General features: G+C 39.4%; 1 protein-coding gene across 4 annotated transcripts in view; it reads left to right on the top strand.

Annotated features, from left to right (window-relative positions):
• Positions 1–13,206, top strand: part of ARHGEF12 (Rho guanine nucleotide exchange factor 12) — a 162,261-nt gene extending 149,055 nt beyond the window's left edge. For all 4 annotated transcript variants that reach the window (XM_066371665.1, XM_066371664.1, XM_066371666.1 and 1 more), the window contains 10 exons: positions 789–864; positions 1,363–1,530; positions 2,770–2,857; positions 3,643–3,729; positions 3,865–3,944; positions 4,236–4,469; positions 5,436–5,906; positions 7,130–7,446; positions 8,512–8,581; positions 9,118–13,206. In XM_066371665.1, coding sequence (XP_066227762.1) covers positions 789–864; positions 1,363–1,530; positions 2,770–2,857; positions 3,643–3,729; positions 3,865–3,944; positions 4,236–4,469; positions 5,436–5,906; positions 7,130–7,446; positions 8,512–8,581; positions 9,118–9,128 — 1,602 coding nt within the window. In that variant the 3' untranslated portion in view covers positions 9,129–13,206. The remainder of the gene's footprint in view (positions 1–788; positions 865–1,362; positions 1,531–2,769; positions 2,858–3,642; positions 3,730–3,864; positions 3,945–4,235; positions 4,470–5,435; positions 5,907–7,129; positions 7,447–8,511; positions 8,582–9,117) is intronic.
• Positions 13,207–13,744: the final 538 nt, after the last annotated feature.

The raw sequence follows: 13,744 nt of genomic DNA, 5'->3' as shown, positions 1-13,744 counted from the left end.
GTTTCTTTAGAACTAGAGCTTAGAGGCCCTGGCCAGTTGGCTCAGTGGTAGAGCATCGGCCTGGCGTGCAGGAGTCCTGGGTTCAATTTCCGGCCAGAGCACACAGGAGAAGTGCCCATCTGCTTCTCCACCCCTCCCCCTCTCCTTCCTCTCTGTCTCTCTCTCTTCCCCTCCTGCAGCCAAGGCTCCATTGGAACAAAGTTGGCCCAGGCGCTGAGGATGGCTCCATGGCCTCTGCCTCAGGCACTAGAATGGCTCTGGTTGCAACAGAGCGATGCCCCAGACAGGCAGAGCATCACCCCCTGGTGGGCATGCCGGGTGGATCCCAGTCGGGCACATGCAGGAGTCTGTCTGACTGCCTCCCCATTTCCAACTTAAGAAAAATACAAAAAAACAACAAAAAAAAACTAGAGCTTAGAATTCAGGGGCCTCTTACAAATAAGCTATGCCTTGTCTTCATCTAGTTATTTATAGAAAAATGAAGGGATGGGTCCAGAATCTGATGGCTGAATGTTTACAGCTTTATTTTTATAAGCTACTATCATCTATTTACAGTGAGATTTAGAAGACAGTGCTCCTGAACATTTTTCAAGATACCTTTCCTTTTTAGAAAAATTTATGCAGCTTACTTTAACTTGCTCTTTATTTCATTTTCAGTAGTTGGCAGGATCAATATTAGAGAATGTAAATAAATGGTATTTTTATATCAAGAATTTCTTGAAAAGAAACTATGGGAAATAAATAAGTACTTGAAAATAATTTGTGTATAATTCTTTTTATTGTGACAGAATTTGGATTTAACAAAAAGGAAGATGATTCACGAAGGGCCATTGGTCTGGAAGGTGAATAGAGATAAAACTATTGGTACGTCTAATATCTGTCCATTTGGGGGAGAGTGAAGAAAGGAAGAGAATGGGAAAGTTTATTACAAGAAGAGAGAAACATTCACAGTTTTCAGTTACAGCAATTAGCAGTGCTACTTTGTGTTATCTATGCATTTACAGAAGATATGCTTATGTGATTTTGTTATATTCAAAGTGTATTACTTATTCATTTAGGGATGAAGCAGAAAACTGTCATGATTCAGACCTAACTCCATCATTGTTGTATTTGAATAAGACTAAGCTTTTTTGAGATCACTAAATCTAAAACTGATGTTGAGGACCATTGTTTTTTCTTGTCAGTCAGACTAACACTTGGGTGTAACAGTGTAATACAATAAAAATGAATTATTGAAAAAGAATGACAAGTTCATTTTAAAATATACTAGAGTTAACAAAAAATGTTTCTGTTGAATTGTTATAAAGTTTATAAAACACATTTCAATTTCTGTACCACTTTTTCCTGTATGTTTTTTTCTAGATCTATATACATTGCTGCTAGAAGACATTCTTGTATTGTTACAAAAGCAGGATGATAGATTGGTGTTAAGATGTCATAGTAAGATTCTGGCATCTACAGCTGATAGCAAGCACACATTTAGCCCGGTCATTAAGTTGAATACAGTGTTGGTTCGACAAGTGGCAACAGGTGAGCATGTCTGCTGAGTGTGCTAACCTCCATATTCATCATAAAGTTGCACAAGATTACTCAGTGTTATTTAAATAGCACAAGAGGCATAATGGTTTATTCTTTTTATATTCTTATACAAACGAAATGAAATTTATTTCCTGCTTTGAAAGTGAATTAAGAGTTTGTACTTCCAAATACTTAAAACTCTAAGTAATTTTTTGCATTTGAAAGTTTTCTGCATGTTACTTTGATCTTTATTCCATGTCAAATCATTGATAGATATCAGTGAAGATAGTGGATTGAGAGATAATCCCAATGGAAAGGCTTTCATTAGGATGGAATGGTTTTTGATTTGGTGGGAAAAGAAACCTGAAGTGTTGGGTGTAATTTGGGTTGTGTTTTTTTTTTGTTTTTTGTTTTTTTGTTTTATTTTTTCATTTTTCCGAAGCTGGAAATGGGGAGGCAGTCAGACAGACTCCCACATGCGCCCGACCGGAATCCACCCGGCATGCCCACCAGGGGGCGATGTTCTTGCCCCTCTGGGGCATCGCTCTGTTGCATCCAGAGCCATTCTAGCGCCTGAGGCAGAGGCCACAGAGCCATCCCCAGCGCCCGGGCCATCTTTGCTCCAATGGAGCCTCGGCTGCGGGAGGGGAAGAGAGAGAGACAGAGAGGAAGGAGAGGGGGAGGGGTGGAGAAGCAGATGGGCGCTTCTCCTGTGTGCCCTGGCCGGGAATCGAACCCGGGACTCCTGCACGCCAGGCCGACGCTCTACTGCTGAGCCAACCGGCCAGGGCTAACTTGGGTTTTTGAAATCAGTTTAAGACTATACTGACAACGAGATTCATTTTTAAACTCATTAGTTCCATAATGATAAGGTAAATTTATGACCGCTTTTCTGTAACACAGTGAATATTATCAACTAACTGTTTAGCAAAAGGACAATTCAAAATAAATACAAAAGAATTATACTGTTTAGGTCAGTAATTTAGATACTTTGACATATTTCTTGTTGCTAATAAATTACTGTGGAATCAGTACTAGTTTTTTAATTTTTGCTTTATTGAAGTATAATAAATTCAAAATAATGTACAATATGTTGCACAAATTTTAAGTGTATAGCTTAGTGAATTTTTACAAAGGAACACATATAACCTTTATCTGGATTAAGATGCAGAATAATACCAGGACCCTAGAAATGACCTCTGTTGTTCATACTATGAGAGTAATTTTGGGGTTTTTTTGTTTTGTTTCTAGATAACAAAGCTTTTTTTGTCATCTCCATGTCAGACAATGGAGCCCAAATTTATGAACTGGTGGCACAGACTGTTTCTGAAAAGACTGTGTATGTATTCAATGTAGCTACCTTGCTGTAATTTTTAAATGTGATTTATTGTGGTGACATTGGTTAATAAAATATATAGGTTTCCAAGTATATAGTTCTATGATACAGCATCTGTAATTTGCATTGTGTGTTTACTATCCAAAGTCAGATCTTCCTTGAGCATATATGGGGGGGGGGGGTAGTTTACAGTTGTGAGTACACAAAGCACAGAATTTATTCTTGTATTATTATTTGTTTTTTGTACAAACAACTGTAAAGTGACTTTTGCCCCACCTTGTATTTTACTCCCCCCTTTACCCTTTACTACCTCCCTACCCTTTAGTGTTTTAATATTTTTAATATCCTGAATATAATCTTTCACAAACTTAACTTTGTTTCTGCAATAGGACTTTAAAAACCAATAATCAAGCAAGTTCTCTGTATTCTTTTAAATATGTTCTCTTGAGAACTTGTTGCTTTTTAGATGGATGTCTCTTATTTTGATTCTGTTCTACTGAAAGTATCTTTTCTAAAGAAAAGATTCCTGAAGAGTGGAATGAAGTTTTTTAGTGGGTAGCGTATCCATTATTTTGTTAGGTTTTTCTTTAAGGTATAGAATATTTATAATCTCTACTTAATAGTGCCAAGATAAATATATTCTCTGGCAGAAGTAGAGTTTTTTAGTTTGTTGGTGTGGTTTATTTTGGTTTCTGGTTTGTTTTTATTTTTGTTTTTTTTCTGTGTATTTAAAGGACTTTCTTTTCCCTTTCCCTTTTGTATATTGGATTCTTTTTAAAATTTCACAGCTGGCAGGACCTAATCTGTCGGATGGCTGTGTCAGTGAAGGAGCAATCCACAAAGCCAATTCCATTGCCACAGTCACCACCTTGCGAGTGAGTGTGCCTTCACCTTGTAGGAGGGACTGACTTTTGGGGTGTGGTCAGAAAAGGAATGGGTCCCTTTTACAATTTGTTGCAATGATGTTTAGGCACCTCATGAAGTTTAAAGATTGTTTTCTTTGTTCTTAGAGGAGACAATGATGAAGATGACCCTCCGAAATTAAAAGTGGAACCTCATGGCATTTCAGTCACTGGTCTGCAGAGTCCTGGTAAACATACCTGTTAGCTTACCTGCAAGAACTTAGTCCATATATACTTGTTAAAACACAGAGAAACTTGAACTCTTTTGGTTTTATACAGGTTCTGGCATCAGCTATTTATTTTAACAAACTTTGCTTGTGAGCCTTCTGTGTGCCATTGTAACACTGCTCTAAGTGTGTGTTTTACTTAGCATATAATCTCTGTAGCTGATGTGGTGGTGATTTTTTTTCCAAGTATTTCCTGAATGCTTCATGTTAAGAGTTAAAAGCTATATTCTATTTTTTTGTTCCATTGAATAGACAGAGATTTGGGACTAGAGTCTCCCTTATTATCATCAAAACCTCAGTCTCATTCACTGGGTACCTCTGGTAAATCAGAGGTAGATGATCTCTTTGTGGCTGGGAGACAGTTTGCAAAGGAGCAGCGTACAGACGGAACTTTAAAGGAAGGTGGAGTCAATTATCAAATCGCAATCCCAGATCCACACTTGCCTATCTCAGAAGAACGGTGGGCGTTGGATGCCCTAAGGAATTGTAAGTTTTATTCATAAGTTACTACAAATACTTGTATAATATGCTGTGTACTCAGGGATAATCCAAACAAATATAAACTGACTTTTTCCTGCAAGAATTTTTCAGTCTAGTTGGGAAGATGATAGAAACTTTGCTCATCTTTTTAAATAAGCAATACCATACAACTATGTCAAAAGTGATCTGGTTGCACCTGACCAGGTGGTGACGCAGTAGATAGAGTGGCGGACTGGAATGTGGAGGACACAGGTTCAAAACCCCAAGGTCGCTGGTTTGAGCGCAGGCTTACTGGCTTGAGCAAGGGGTCGCTGGGTTGAGTGTGGGATCATAGACTTGTCCCCATGGTTACTAGCTTGAGCACAAGGTCAGTTCACTCTGCTGTAGTCCCCTGGTCAAGGCACATGTGAGAAAGCAATCAGTGAACAACTAAGGTGCCTCAACAAAGAGGTGATGCTTTTCATCTCTCTCCCTTCCTGTCTGTCCCTGTCTGTCCCTCTCTCTGACTCTCTCTGTCTCTATAAAAAAAAAATGTTCTGTGTGTTAGAAAAAATAATGCCTAAGTATGTAGTGTCTGCTTCTGGAAAAATAGAACTTTTAGTTATTTTTTGTCTAGCTTAACACAGCTTTTCAAAATTCTTTTAAGGAGTACTATGTATTATTCCAGTTATATGGAAGAAAAAAACAGAGGAAGACATGGTATCGGTTATTTGGCATTTCTGAATAGGAGTAGCTCCCCATTACAAATATCAAGATCTTTTCAAGTCTAGTTTAATAGTAAATTATTTGTAAATGGTGCTTTATTTTTTAAACTAAACAAAAAATGATTGTATGAACTTAATATTTTTATTATATGTTAAGTAAAAAGGTGTTTACTTTTAGAGATAATTGCTAATTCCTCCAACTAACTTAATTTTGGCAGTCTGATGTTATAGTTGTGAATGTGCATCCCCCCTCCCCTAAATCTTTCAGTGGGTTTGTTGAAGCAGTTGCTGGTAGAAAAGCTGAGTTGGACTGAGAAGAGCACTCAGGAAGATTGGCCACATTTCTCAAGATACAGGACGGCCTCCCCAGGGGTGCAGACAGATAGTGCCACCCAGAACTTTGAAATGCTCAAGGCCTATCAACCTGGTGAAAGACAGATGCCCTTTAGAACTGGAACTGGTGTCATTTCAAGTTGTTACAGTCCACGGACTTCAACTGAATCTTACGCTCCACGGGATTCAGTGGGACTGGCATTCCAAGATAGCCAGACAAATAATGCTTTAGAAACGGATCACATGATTGTGAGCCCAGGGATTCCTCCTGCAGAGCCAGAAGGAGGTCTTGATGAGAGTGGAGAGCACTTTTTTGATGCCCGTGAAGTACATAGTGATGATAATCCATCAGAAGGTGAAGGAGCAGTTAAAAGGGAAGTGAAGGATGTTAATTTACACATCTCAGGCAAGTTCTTTCACATTTAAACTTCGACTTTGTCATTAACTGTCATATGTACTGAAATGGTTGTTGTGTGCGTTTGTTTACAAGCATTATTGTGTGTGTGTATGTCACTTATTCCCTTTTTTTTTTTTTTTTTTTTTTTTTTTTTTGCATTTTTCTGAAGCTGGAAACAGGGAGAGACAGTTAGACAGACTCCTGCATGCGCCCGACCGGGATCCACCCAGCATGCCCACCATAGGGCGAAGCTCTGCCCACCAGGGGGCGATGCTCTGCCCATCCTGGGCGTCACCATGTTGCGACCAGAGCCACTCTAGCGCCTGAGGCAGAGGCCACAGAGCCATCCCCAGCGCCTGGGCCATCTTTGCTCCAATGGAGCCTCGGTTGCGGGAGGGGAAGAGAGAGACAGAGAGGAAGGCACGGCGGAGGGGTGGAGAAGCAAATGGGCGCTTCTCCTGTGTGCCCTGGCCGGGAATCGAACCCGGGTCCTCCGCACGCTAGGCCGACGCTCTACGGCTGAGCCAACCGGCCAGGGCTCATTTATTCTCTTACTGCACTAAATAAGTATTGAATCTCCTCTAGGTGCTGGGAGATATAGCATTGAATAAACATAAAAATCAACCATCATCATGAAGCTTAAATGCTAGTAGGGGAAAGAGTAATGATAAATAAGTAAACAAATAAATAGATACTAGATATAAGAAGTATTTGCAGGAAAAATCAGTCAGACCAAGGTGCGGCAGAGAATAATGGGGCAGACGAGGTGATGAGAACAGAGGGCTGAGGGCAGGAGCTGCACGGTGCCCGGAGGCAGCCGTGGCGAGAGCACACAGGCTGTGCAGCTGAGCGCACTCCTCACGGTGAAGGGTACCCGGGCGGCAGCTAGGAGATGAGGCAGAGAGGTACTTGGCAGGGGAAGTGGTGGCAAGATCATACAGGGACTTTGTAGCTTTCAGCTTTTTTTTTTTCTTTTTCTTTTTCTTGTAGCTTTCAGCTTTTAACTTAAAATGCTGTTATGAAATTATTCAGTAAGTACCGTGAAAGTTTGCTTAGTTTAACTTGAACCTGAAGTGAGAAAATTTTGATGTACTTAAAACTAAATTTGGGAATTTAGTTTCACCCCTCTTTCTTTCATAGCTTTCAAAGTTGTCAGCATATCACCCCATGTCTGTTTTCTGATGTGTTGATAGCAGTGCTAATCTCACAAAACCGTCTTTCTCTGTCGATAGGAAACTATCTGATCCTTGATGGCTATGGAGCAGTGCAGGAGAGCTCCACAGATGAGGAGGTTGCTTCCTCACTTCCCCCCCAGCCCACGACCAGCCTTCCCTCTGTGGACTCTCCCCACCAGCAGCAACACTCTCCCCGGAATGCTCTTTCTGATGGGGCAGTTTCACCATTCACGCAGGAATTCCTGGTTCAGCAGCACTGGGGAGCTATGGAGGAGTCCTGTTTTGAAATCCAGAGTCCCTCCACTTGTGCAGATTCACAAAGCCAGATCATGGAGTACATTCGTAAGATAGAGGCTGACCTTGAACACTTAAAGGTACCTCAGACTTCAGCATCTTTAGGAATCGGTTATACAAAACACATTTAAGAGAGGAAGTACAGAATGATTGAAATGCTGATGTAAATAAACTTGTTTAGATTCTAAATTTGTATATTTTCTTAGACTGTTATCCATGAAAGGGTCTGGAGAAAAAACTGGTATCAGCCTTATTTATCTGGTTACACATCACAAGAACAGGAGAGGTTGTACCAGTGTAAATTATGTTTGTATGGGTTTCTAAGTTTAAGAACCTAAATATATGTGGGTGATTGGCCACAGTTAGAAGATGTAAGTAAATAGCTGGGATCAGTGAGGTCTGTGTAGTTACAAATCTAGGCTGGGAGGTCCTGTTACTTGTTAATTATCAGTAATATTGGTAGTTTCCCAGATGCTATGAAGATAGACATTGGCTTCTGTGGGTCCTGTAACCTAAAAACCTGGGCATGAATGGGATGTTTGTAAACTAGTAATTGAAGATGTCACTGTACTAGCCTCCTTTTTAAAACTGGCTTGTTTGGTCATTTCAGAGGAAAGGACTTTATTTTAAAGTTTGCCATCAGTTGACACAGCTGCTAGAGCTCAAATGCTTTTTCATTGCCTCTTCATTCGGAGGCTTCAGGGACAGTGTTACAAGTGCTTTTAGCCTTTAGCTAAAGGCTGGTCTTTAGTTTTTCTTTTAACTTCACAGGATAGGTTTTCCCTTCTTCATATGATTATGTGTAGTTTCCTCCTGGGATTGATGAGAGGAGATAGCTATAAGGCCATTATCTACAGATTGGCTCTAATATGTCCCATGTGGCAAATATAGGTCCATTTTCAGGGTGAGTCCTGGAGGGAAGAGTTACCTTTACCAGTTGCTCTCCTTTTTACATGGGAACATTTAAAGTTAATTTAAGGCAGAAACAGGTAAAAAGAATTAAATTTACTTTTTTCCCCCCACGAACAAAATTTTAATTAAATTGAAATTTAGAAGCATATCTGTAATAATTTTTTAAACTTTTTATTTTCAAAGAAAAAATTTTAAGATGTTCAAATGAAAAACCTCTGGGTTTTGTTTTCCAGAAGGTGGAGGAGAGTTACAGCATTCTTTGCCGAAGACTGTCTGGGTCCACCCTTGCAGACAAACACTCAGGTATGTGAAAGCTGAACGTCCCAGGCTCTAGAATCGTTCTCCTGAACAGATAGATTGGATGGAGTGATTTCTTACTCTTTAAAGTAGAAACTTTGCCAGATTCCTTTGCTTTGTTGTCTTTAAAAAACTGTTTCCAAACATCAGAAATTCATCAGAGACTATTAGCTGCTGACTTGGCTCTTTTTTCTGAAAGGAGCTGTGGTTGTTGGTTCTGGCCATCCCCTCCACTTGTCTTCTTCATCTTTGCAAAGCAGAGACAGAGGGCAGTAGCCTGAGAACCTCATTCCCTGTGAGACTCGCCAGTGCCGGTGTAGCTCTAATGGTGGCAGCTTGGTCCTCCTTGGGTCTTGCTGTGCTTCTGTGTCTCTCCCTTACTGCAAGCGGGTCAGTGTTCCATGCAGCAATTTGTGTTTGTTTGCTCTTGGATGAAGCTGTTATGACCCAGAAACAAAGCTATACCATGGCACAGATTTCATAGGTATGCTCTAAGTGTTGATTTGTTCTTCTTAATTTGATCCGTATCTTTGTTCTTACAGATAAAAGTTAGAGCTGTGTGTCCTGGAGGTTGTTGGATTTTGAGCATCAGCCTTGTATCTGCACACCCTGACTCCAGTGTGGACAACGAGAGAGTGACAGAGGATCTGCCTGTGATGCCCCTGGGTTAGCCATGTCCCAGGTCCCCACACGGGACTTAGTTCTTCACGGTCTGGCAGCTGCACTACTCTGTCAGTGAGGAAACATCCATTCCTCACTCTGCTCTCCTCACGATCAGAAATTCACTTTGATTCAGAAAAAACAAAAACAAAAAACCAAATGTTTAGAGCTTTGGGTGTAGGATATGAAATTTTATTTAGACTTAAGAAAATGAGAAAATCAGATGTATTTATTTGACTTCATTCCCTATTTGAAAGCACATTTTAACTTTTATTTTGCCGCATTTTATTTTAATTGAGTAGTGAGAGTTTTGGCCTTTTATATTTAGTACACCTAAGGATCGTTGCTCCTGAAGCACAGCGTTCAGATGAGTGGAGAGGTAGAGAAAAGAAGGAGGTGAGGGGTGAGGCGCACCGAGCCTTCTCAGCTGTAGCCCTCGCCCTTAGCTGTCCGGCAGGCTGCCTCTCTCCTGGTCACCTCAGAGGCACAGTGTGCAGTGGCTCCTGCGTGCAGAGGACTCGAGCTGTGTGCACTCTGTGAGCAAGGAGGAGGGGGCTCCTCCTCTCGGAGGCAAGCACCTCCTCTCTAGCTGGAGTCAACCTGCAATTAACAGGAATCCTCAGTGTACTAAATACCAGGCACTTGAAAGTGGGTGTGTTTTCTTCTATTTTCTATAGATGGTTGGGAGATGAGAAGAAATTTTATTTTCTTGACTATAAATTTGTTTTTCTTAATATTGTTTCATTTTTATAATTATACATTAGACTTCAGCACTTGTGTAAAATTATTCCTGCATATTGAGCAGGAAGTAAAAAAAAAAAATGGAGATGCTTCAGATGGTGCCAGGGGTAGGGGTTGCTGAGGAAGGGTGGGATGGGAGCAGGTAAAAGTTTGGGAAGGTTATGTAACTGAATCACTACTGAGTTGAACAATGGCTGTCGTTAGCCACAGGTACTGCTGATTATATGGCCAGTAAAATTTTAGTACCTGGAGGTTTGACTCTAATTTTTGCACTGATGGTGCCAAAGGGCTCTTTGAAAAGAGAGCCAAGAGTGGAGTGGAGAAAGATGAGGTGGAGAAGGCAGAGCTGCTCAAACCAGCTTCAGAAGCACTTCCTCTGCCTTCCCTGCTGGAACTTTTCCCACACTGGTGCCTGACTGCCCTTAAACATTGCAGACCAGAACATACACTGGATACTGCAGGCAAGGTGTTGGTAACTGCCTGTTCTAGAATGACTTAGTATTGGCAGCACCCTCCAAAGGAATTGGAACTCAAGAACTTCAGTTATATTGGTTTTCTGTGATTTTCTTTATGCGTCAGGTATTTGTATGTTTTGAAGTAGTTTTGCCAACTAAAACAAAATCATTTGTCAAATCTTAAAATTCTATTAGCATGCAAGGAGTTCAGTAGTGCCTGCTGAACTCTGTGGGTAGTCAAGATGTAATTTTATTCCTCCCTGCAGTCCAAACATATATATACTCATCACCCCCCTGGTAAGGATTCCAGTTACTTATATAAACACCACTACAACTTAACAAGCTCATCTATCTCCAGATTCCTGTTTCTGTCTTTTCAGAATTGATCTGTTTTTAAGCAGACTGACCAACTTGGATTGTTGGACCCTCATTTATAAATTAGAATTATATTTTGAGTTGTAGACCAAGTATAATTTAAATCAAAATGGGATTAAAACTTTTAGAAGCAGAAGTTAATATATACATAAGTGGAACTTGAACTTTCTGAGAAGCAAGTAGAAACTAAATGATTACATTGTGCTGCTGGAGGTAAAATGCAGTCACTCAACTTAAAGGGTTTCGCGTGTAGCCACTTGACACTAATACCATCATTGGGCAGATAATCAGGAGAACGGAAAGTATAAACAGAACTTTCATCTTACCTTCAGACACTACAGAGAAATCACACAATTCTCTAGAACTCATTTAAGAAGCTTTGTAAGTTAGCAAAATTTGGTTTCTCTTTTAGCTCAGCCAACATCTTGTCTTGGTAACTGTTTGCTATTCTTTTTCCTGCAGCTTGGAATAACAGGCCTAGCTGGAAAAATACTTTGACCATCGCTCTAGTACTTCCAAATAAATTTCTATCTAGATTTTCAAATGAAACCCTAAAAATGAAGTGTAATCTTGAAGAGATCCCACAATTTTGAGTGTTCATCCCTCCCTCCTAGCCTGGCCTCCCACATCTTTCTTTTTATTTAAGCCATTATAATCACATTTATTTTGCTTTGATATTATATCTGCCTTTCAGGATGATGAAATTCATCCTGTCTTTAAGTGGAAATGGATACCATCAAAGTTGTCTTCTCAAATTGACATGACTAGAAGTTGGAAACTACTTCATACAGAAGAATCCAAAGGTAGTGGACAAAGCAACATTTCCAGAGTAGTAGAGCTAGGGTTTATTTATTAAAGTGACTTTCTGTGGCCTTGTACTCTCTCCTAAGGGCCTAATGGTTCCTTTGCAATTAAGTAGCAAATTACATTTGAAGTAAGAACAGGAAACGAGTTAATCAAGGCAATCAGTAAGCACTGAGTGCACTAATGTAAAATACTTATTACTGCCCTAGAAGCTACATATTTTACATACCTTAAAATCAGCTAATTTGGACTGCTTTAGTTATCTTGGCTTTTTGAGCCTAAACTATAACTGTTATACTGCACGGGAGGCTTTTTAATGAAATATGCCTCCCATGCTATATAATAAAATAGAGTTTTAGGCGCAAAGGGAAAAAAGTTTTTATTTTATTTTGGAGGAGATTGAGGGGAGCTAATGTGACAGTAGAGGAGAAAAGTCTGTTTTTACTTATTTTTAGAAGCTAAAGAAAATGTGCTTTCTGGGTTGTCTTTTATTTGTATACTTTTTTTGTTTGTTTGTTGGTTTTTGCAACAAGTAAAGGAAGAGTTGATTGCACAGGAAGAAGTTAGGGGAAAGGGGCCCTTAGAGACAGGTTGCGGGGTTAGCCTGCGAGGAGCTGCCGCTGCCCACTGCTCCCCTGGCTGCAAGTCTCATGGGGTCCCTTAGAGCTTAAGAGAAAGAAGCAAGGAATATATGCCTGGGGGAAGAAGAGAAGTAAAAGGGGGTAGGGAAAGGCACGGGCATACTCCTGGAAGGGAGAGCACACCTACTGTTTCTTTTTCTTTTTGATGTTGGTAAATTTGGTCTTTACATGGAGCTTCTATATTTCAAACTGGAAGCTGTTTTCTCTGAATGTAGTGTTATTTTGAACTACTAGAGCTTTGGTCAATATTTTCTTTCCTGTATGTCACAGAAAGCACCACTGAGAACTAGGTAGAGAGGACCTCGAAATAGACAATTAGCAGGACCTTCTAGTCCTCTTTCTACTGTTTTTTTTTCCCCTCCTAGTATCACTGTTTTTATTTTGTAAGTCGTGTTTTTTCCTGTCTTTTCTACCCCTTTTCAAAGTGATCTGCAAAATTGTTCTTTCCCCAAGAAAAGAATTTCTTTGCTTCATTCCTTATTCCTCCCCCACTGGTACTGGTGGTTTTGATAGTAAATCGGTAGGGGAAATGTACCTCTTATAAGGAAGCTCTGCCATTTACAGTGCCAACACCTAAGCAGATGTCCTGCAAAAATAACTGTAATGTGCACACTGTTGGTTATTTTTAATAAGCCTCTTAGAACATTTTTATTTTCCTTGTTCACCATACAATCATGTACTCTTTAACAGAAATTACTTTTAAAAAATCTGGAACTATCTTCAAAAAACCTGTATTAATAATAATCATGTATTTTTACTGATCACATTTGAAATACCTAAAAGACTTTATTGTTCTAATTATCCATATGTACCTTTGTAAAATAGCTCTTTTATGAATTAGCTGATAAGGCTGTATGTTTCTGGAACAAAATACTGGTCATCTAAAATCTTTCTCTTTTCTGGGGCCTGGGAAAATAGAAAATGAGAGTTCAAATATTAAATATGTTTAAAGGAACCAAGTATGTGACTTTTTATTTGTATTCTTATTGGTTTGTTTTACACAATTATATTAGAAATGTTGAAGTACCAAGGAGGCCATATTTAATCTTACTGGCAGCGACAGTAACATCTTCCTGCTTATTAGAGCATCTTTACTAGTGAGACTAGCCAGCTGATCTCTGTAATGTGTAAATTTATATGAGGACACGAGCAGCTGGGATTACTTCACCATCTAAGACAACTTTGTTGTTTTCTTAAACAGTTTTATTGAGATATAATTTCTGTATCACACAGTTCACTCATGTAAAATGTAGTTTAATGACATGGTATATTACATTATTTTTTAATTGTAAAATATATATAACATAAAATTTGTCCTTTTAATTATTTTTAAGTGTATGATTTAGTGAGATTAATAGAGCAGTTTTTAATGACTCATTTGAAGATAACTTTTGTTTAATGCTACCCTAAATGAAACTATGATATCTTTATTACTGTTCTTATCCTCAGTGCTGGATTCCTAAAGTACTAACATTTCTATGCTGTTACTGATT

The sequence above is a fragment of the Saccopteryx leptura genome, chromosome 1 (assembly GCF_036850995.1).
Source record: "Saccopteryx leptura isolate mSacLep1 chromosome 1, mSacLep1_pri_phased_curated, whole genome shotgun sequence".
NCBI lineage: Eukaryota > Metazoa > Chordata > Mammalia > Chiroptera > Emballonuridae > Saccopteryx > Saccopteryx leptura.
The sequence above is the reverse complement of the archived record's forward strand: the minus strand, read 5'-3'. Positions and strand labels throughout refer to the sequence as shown.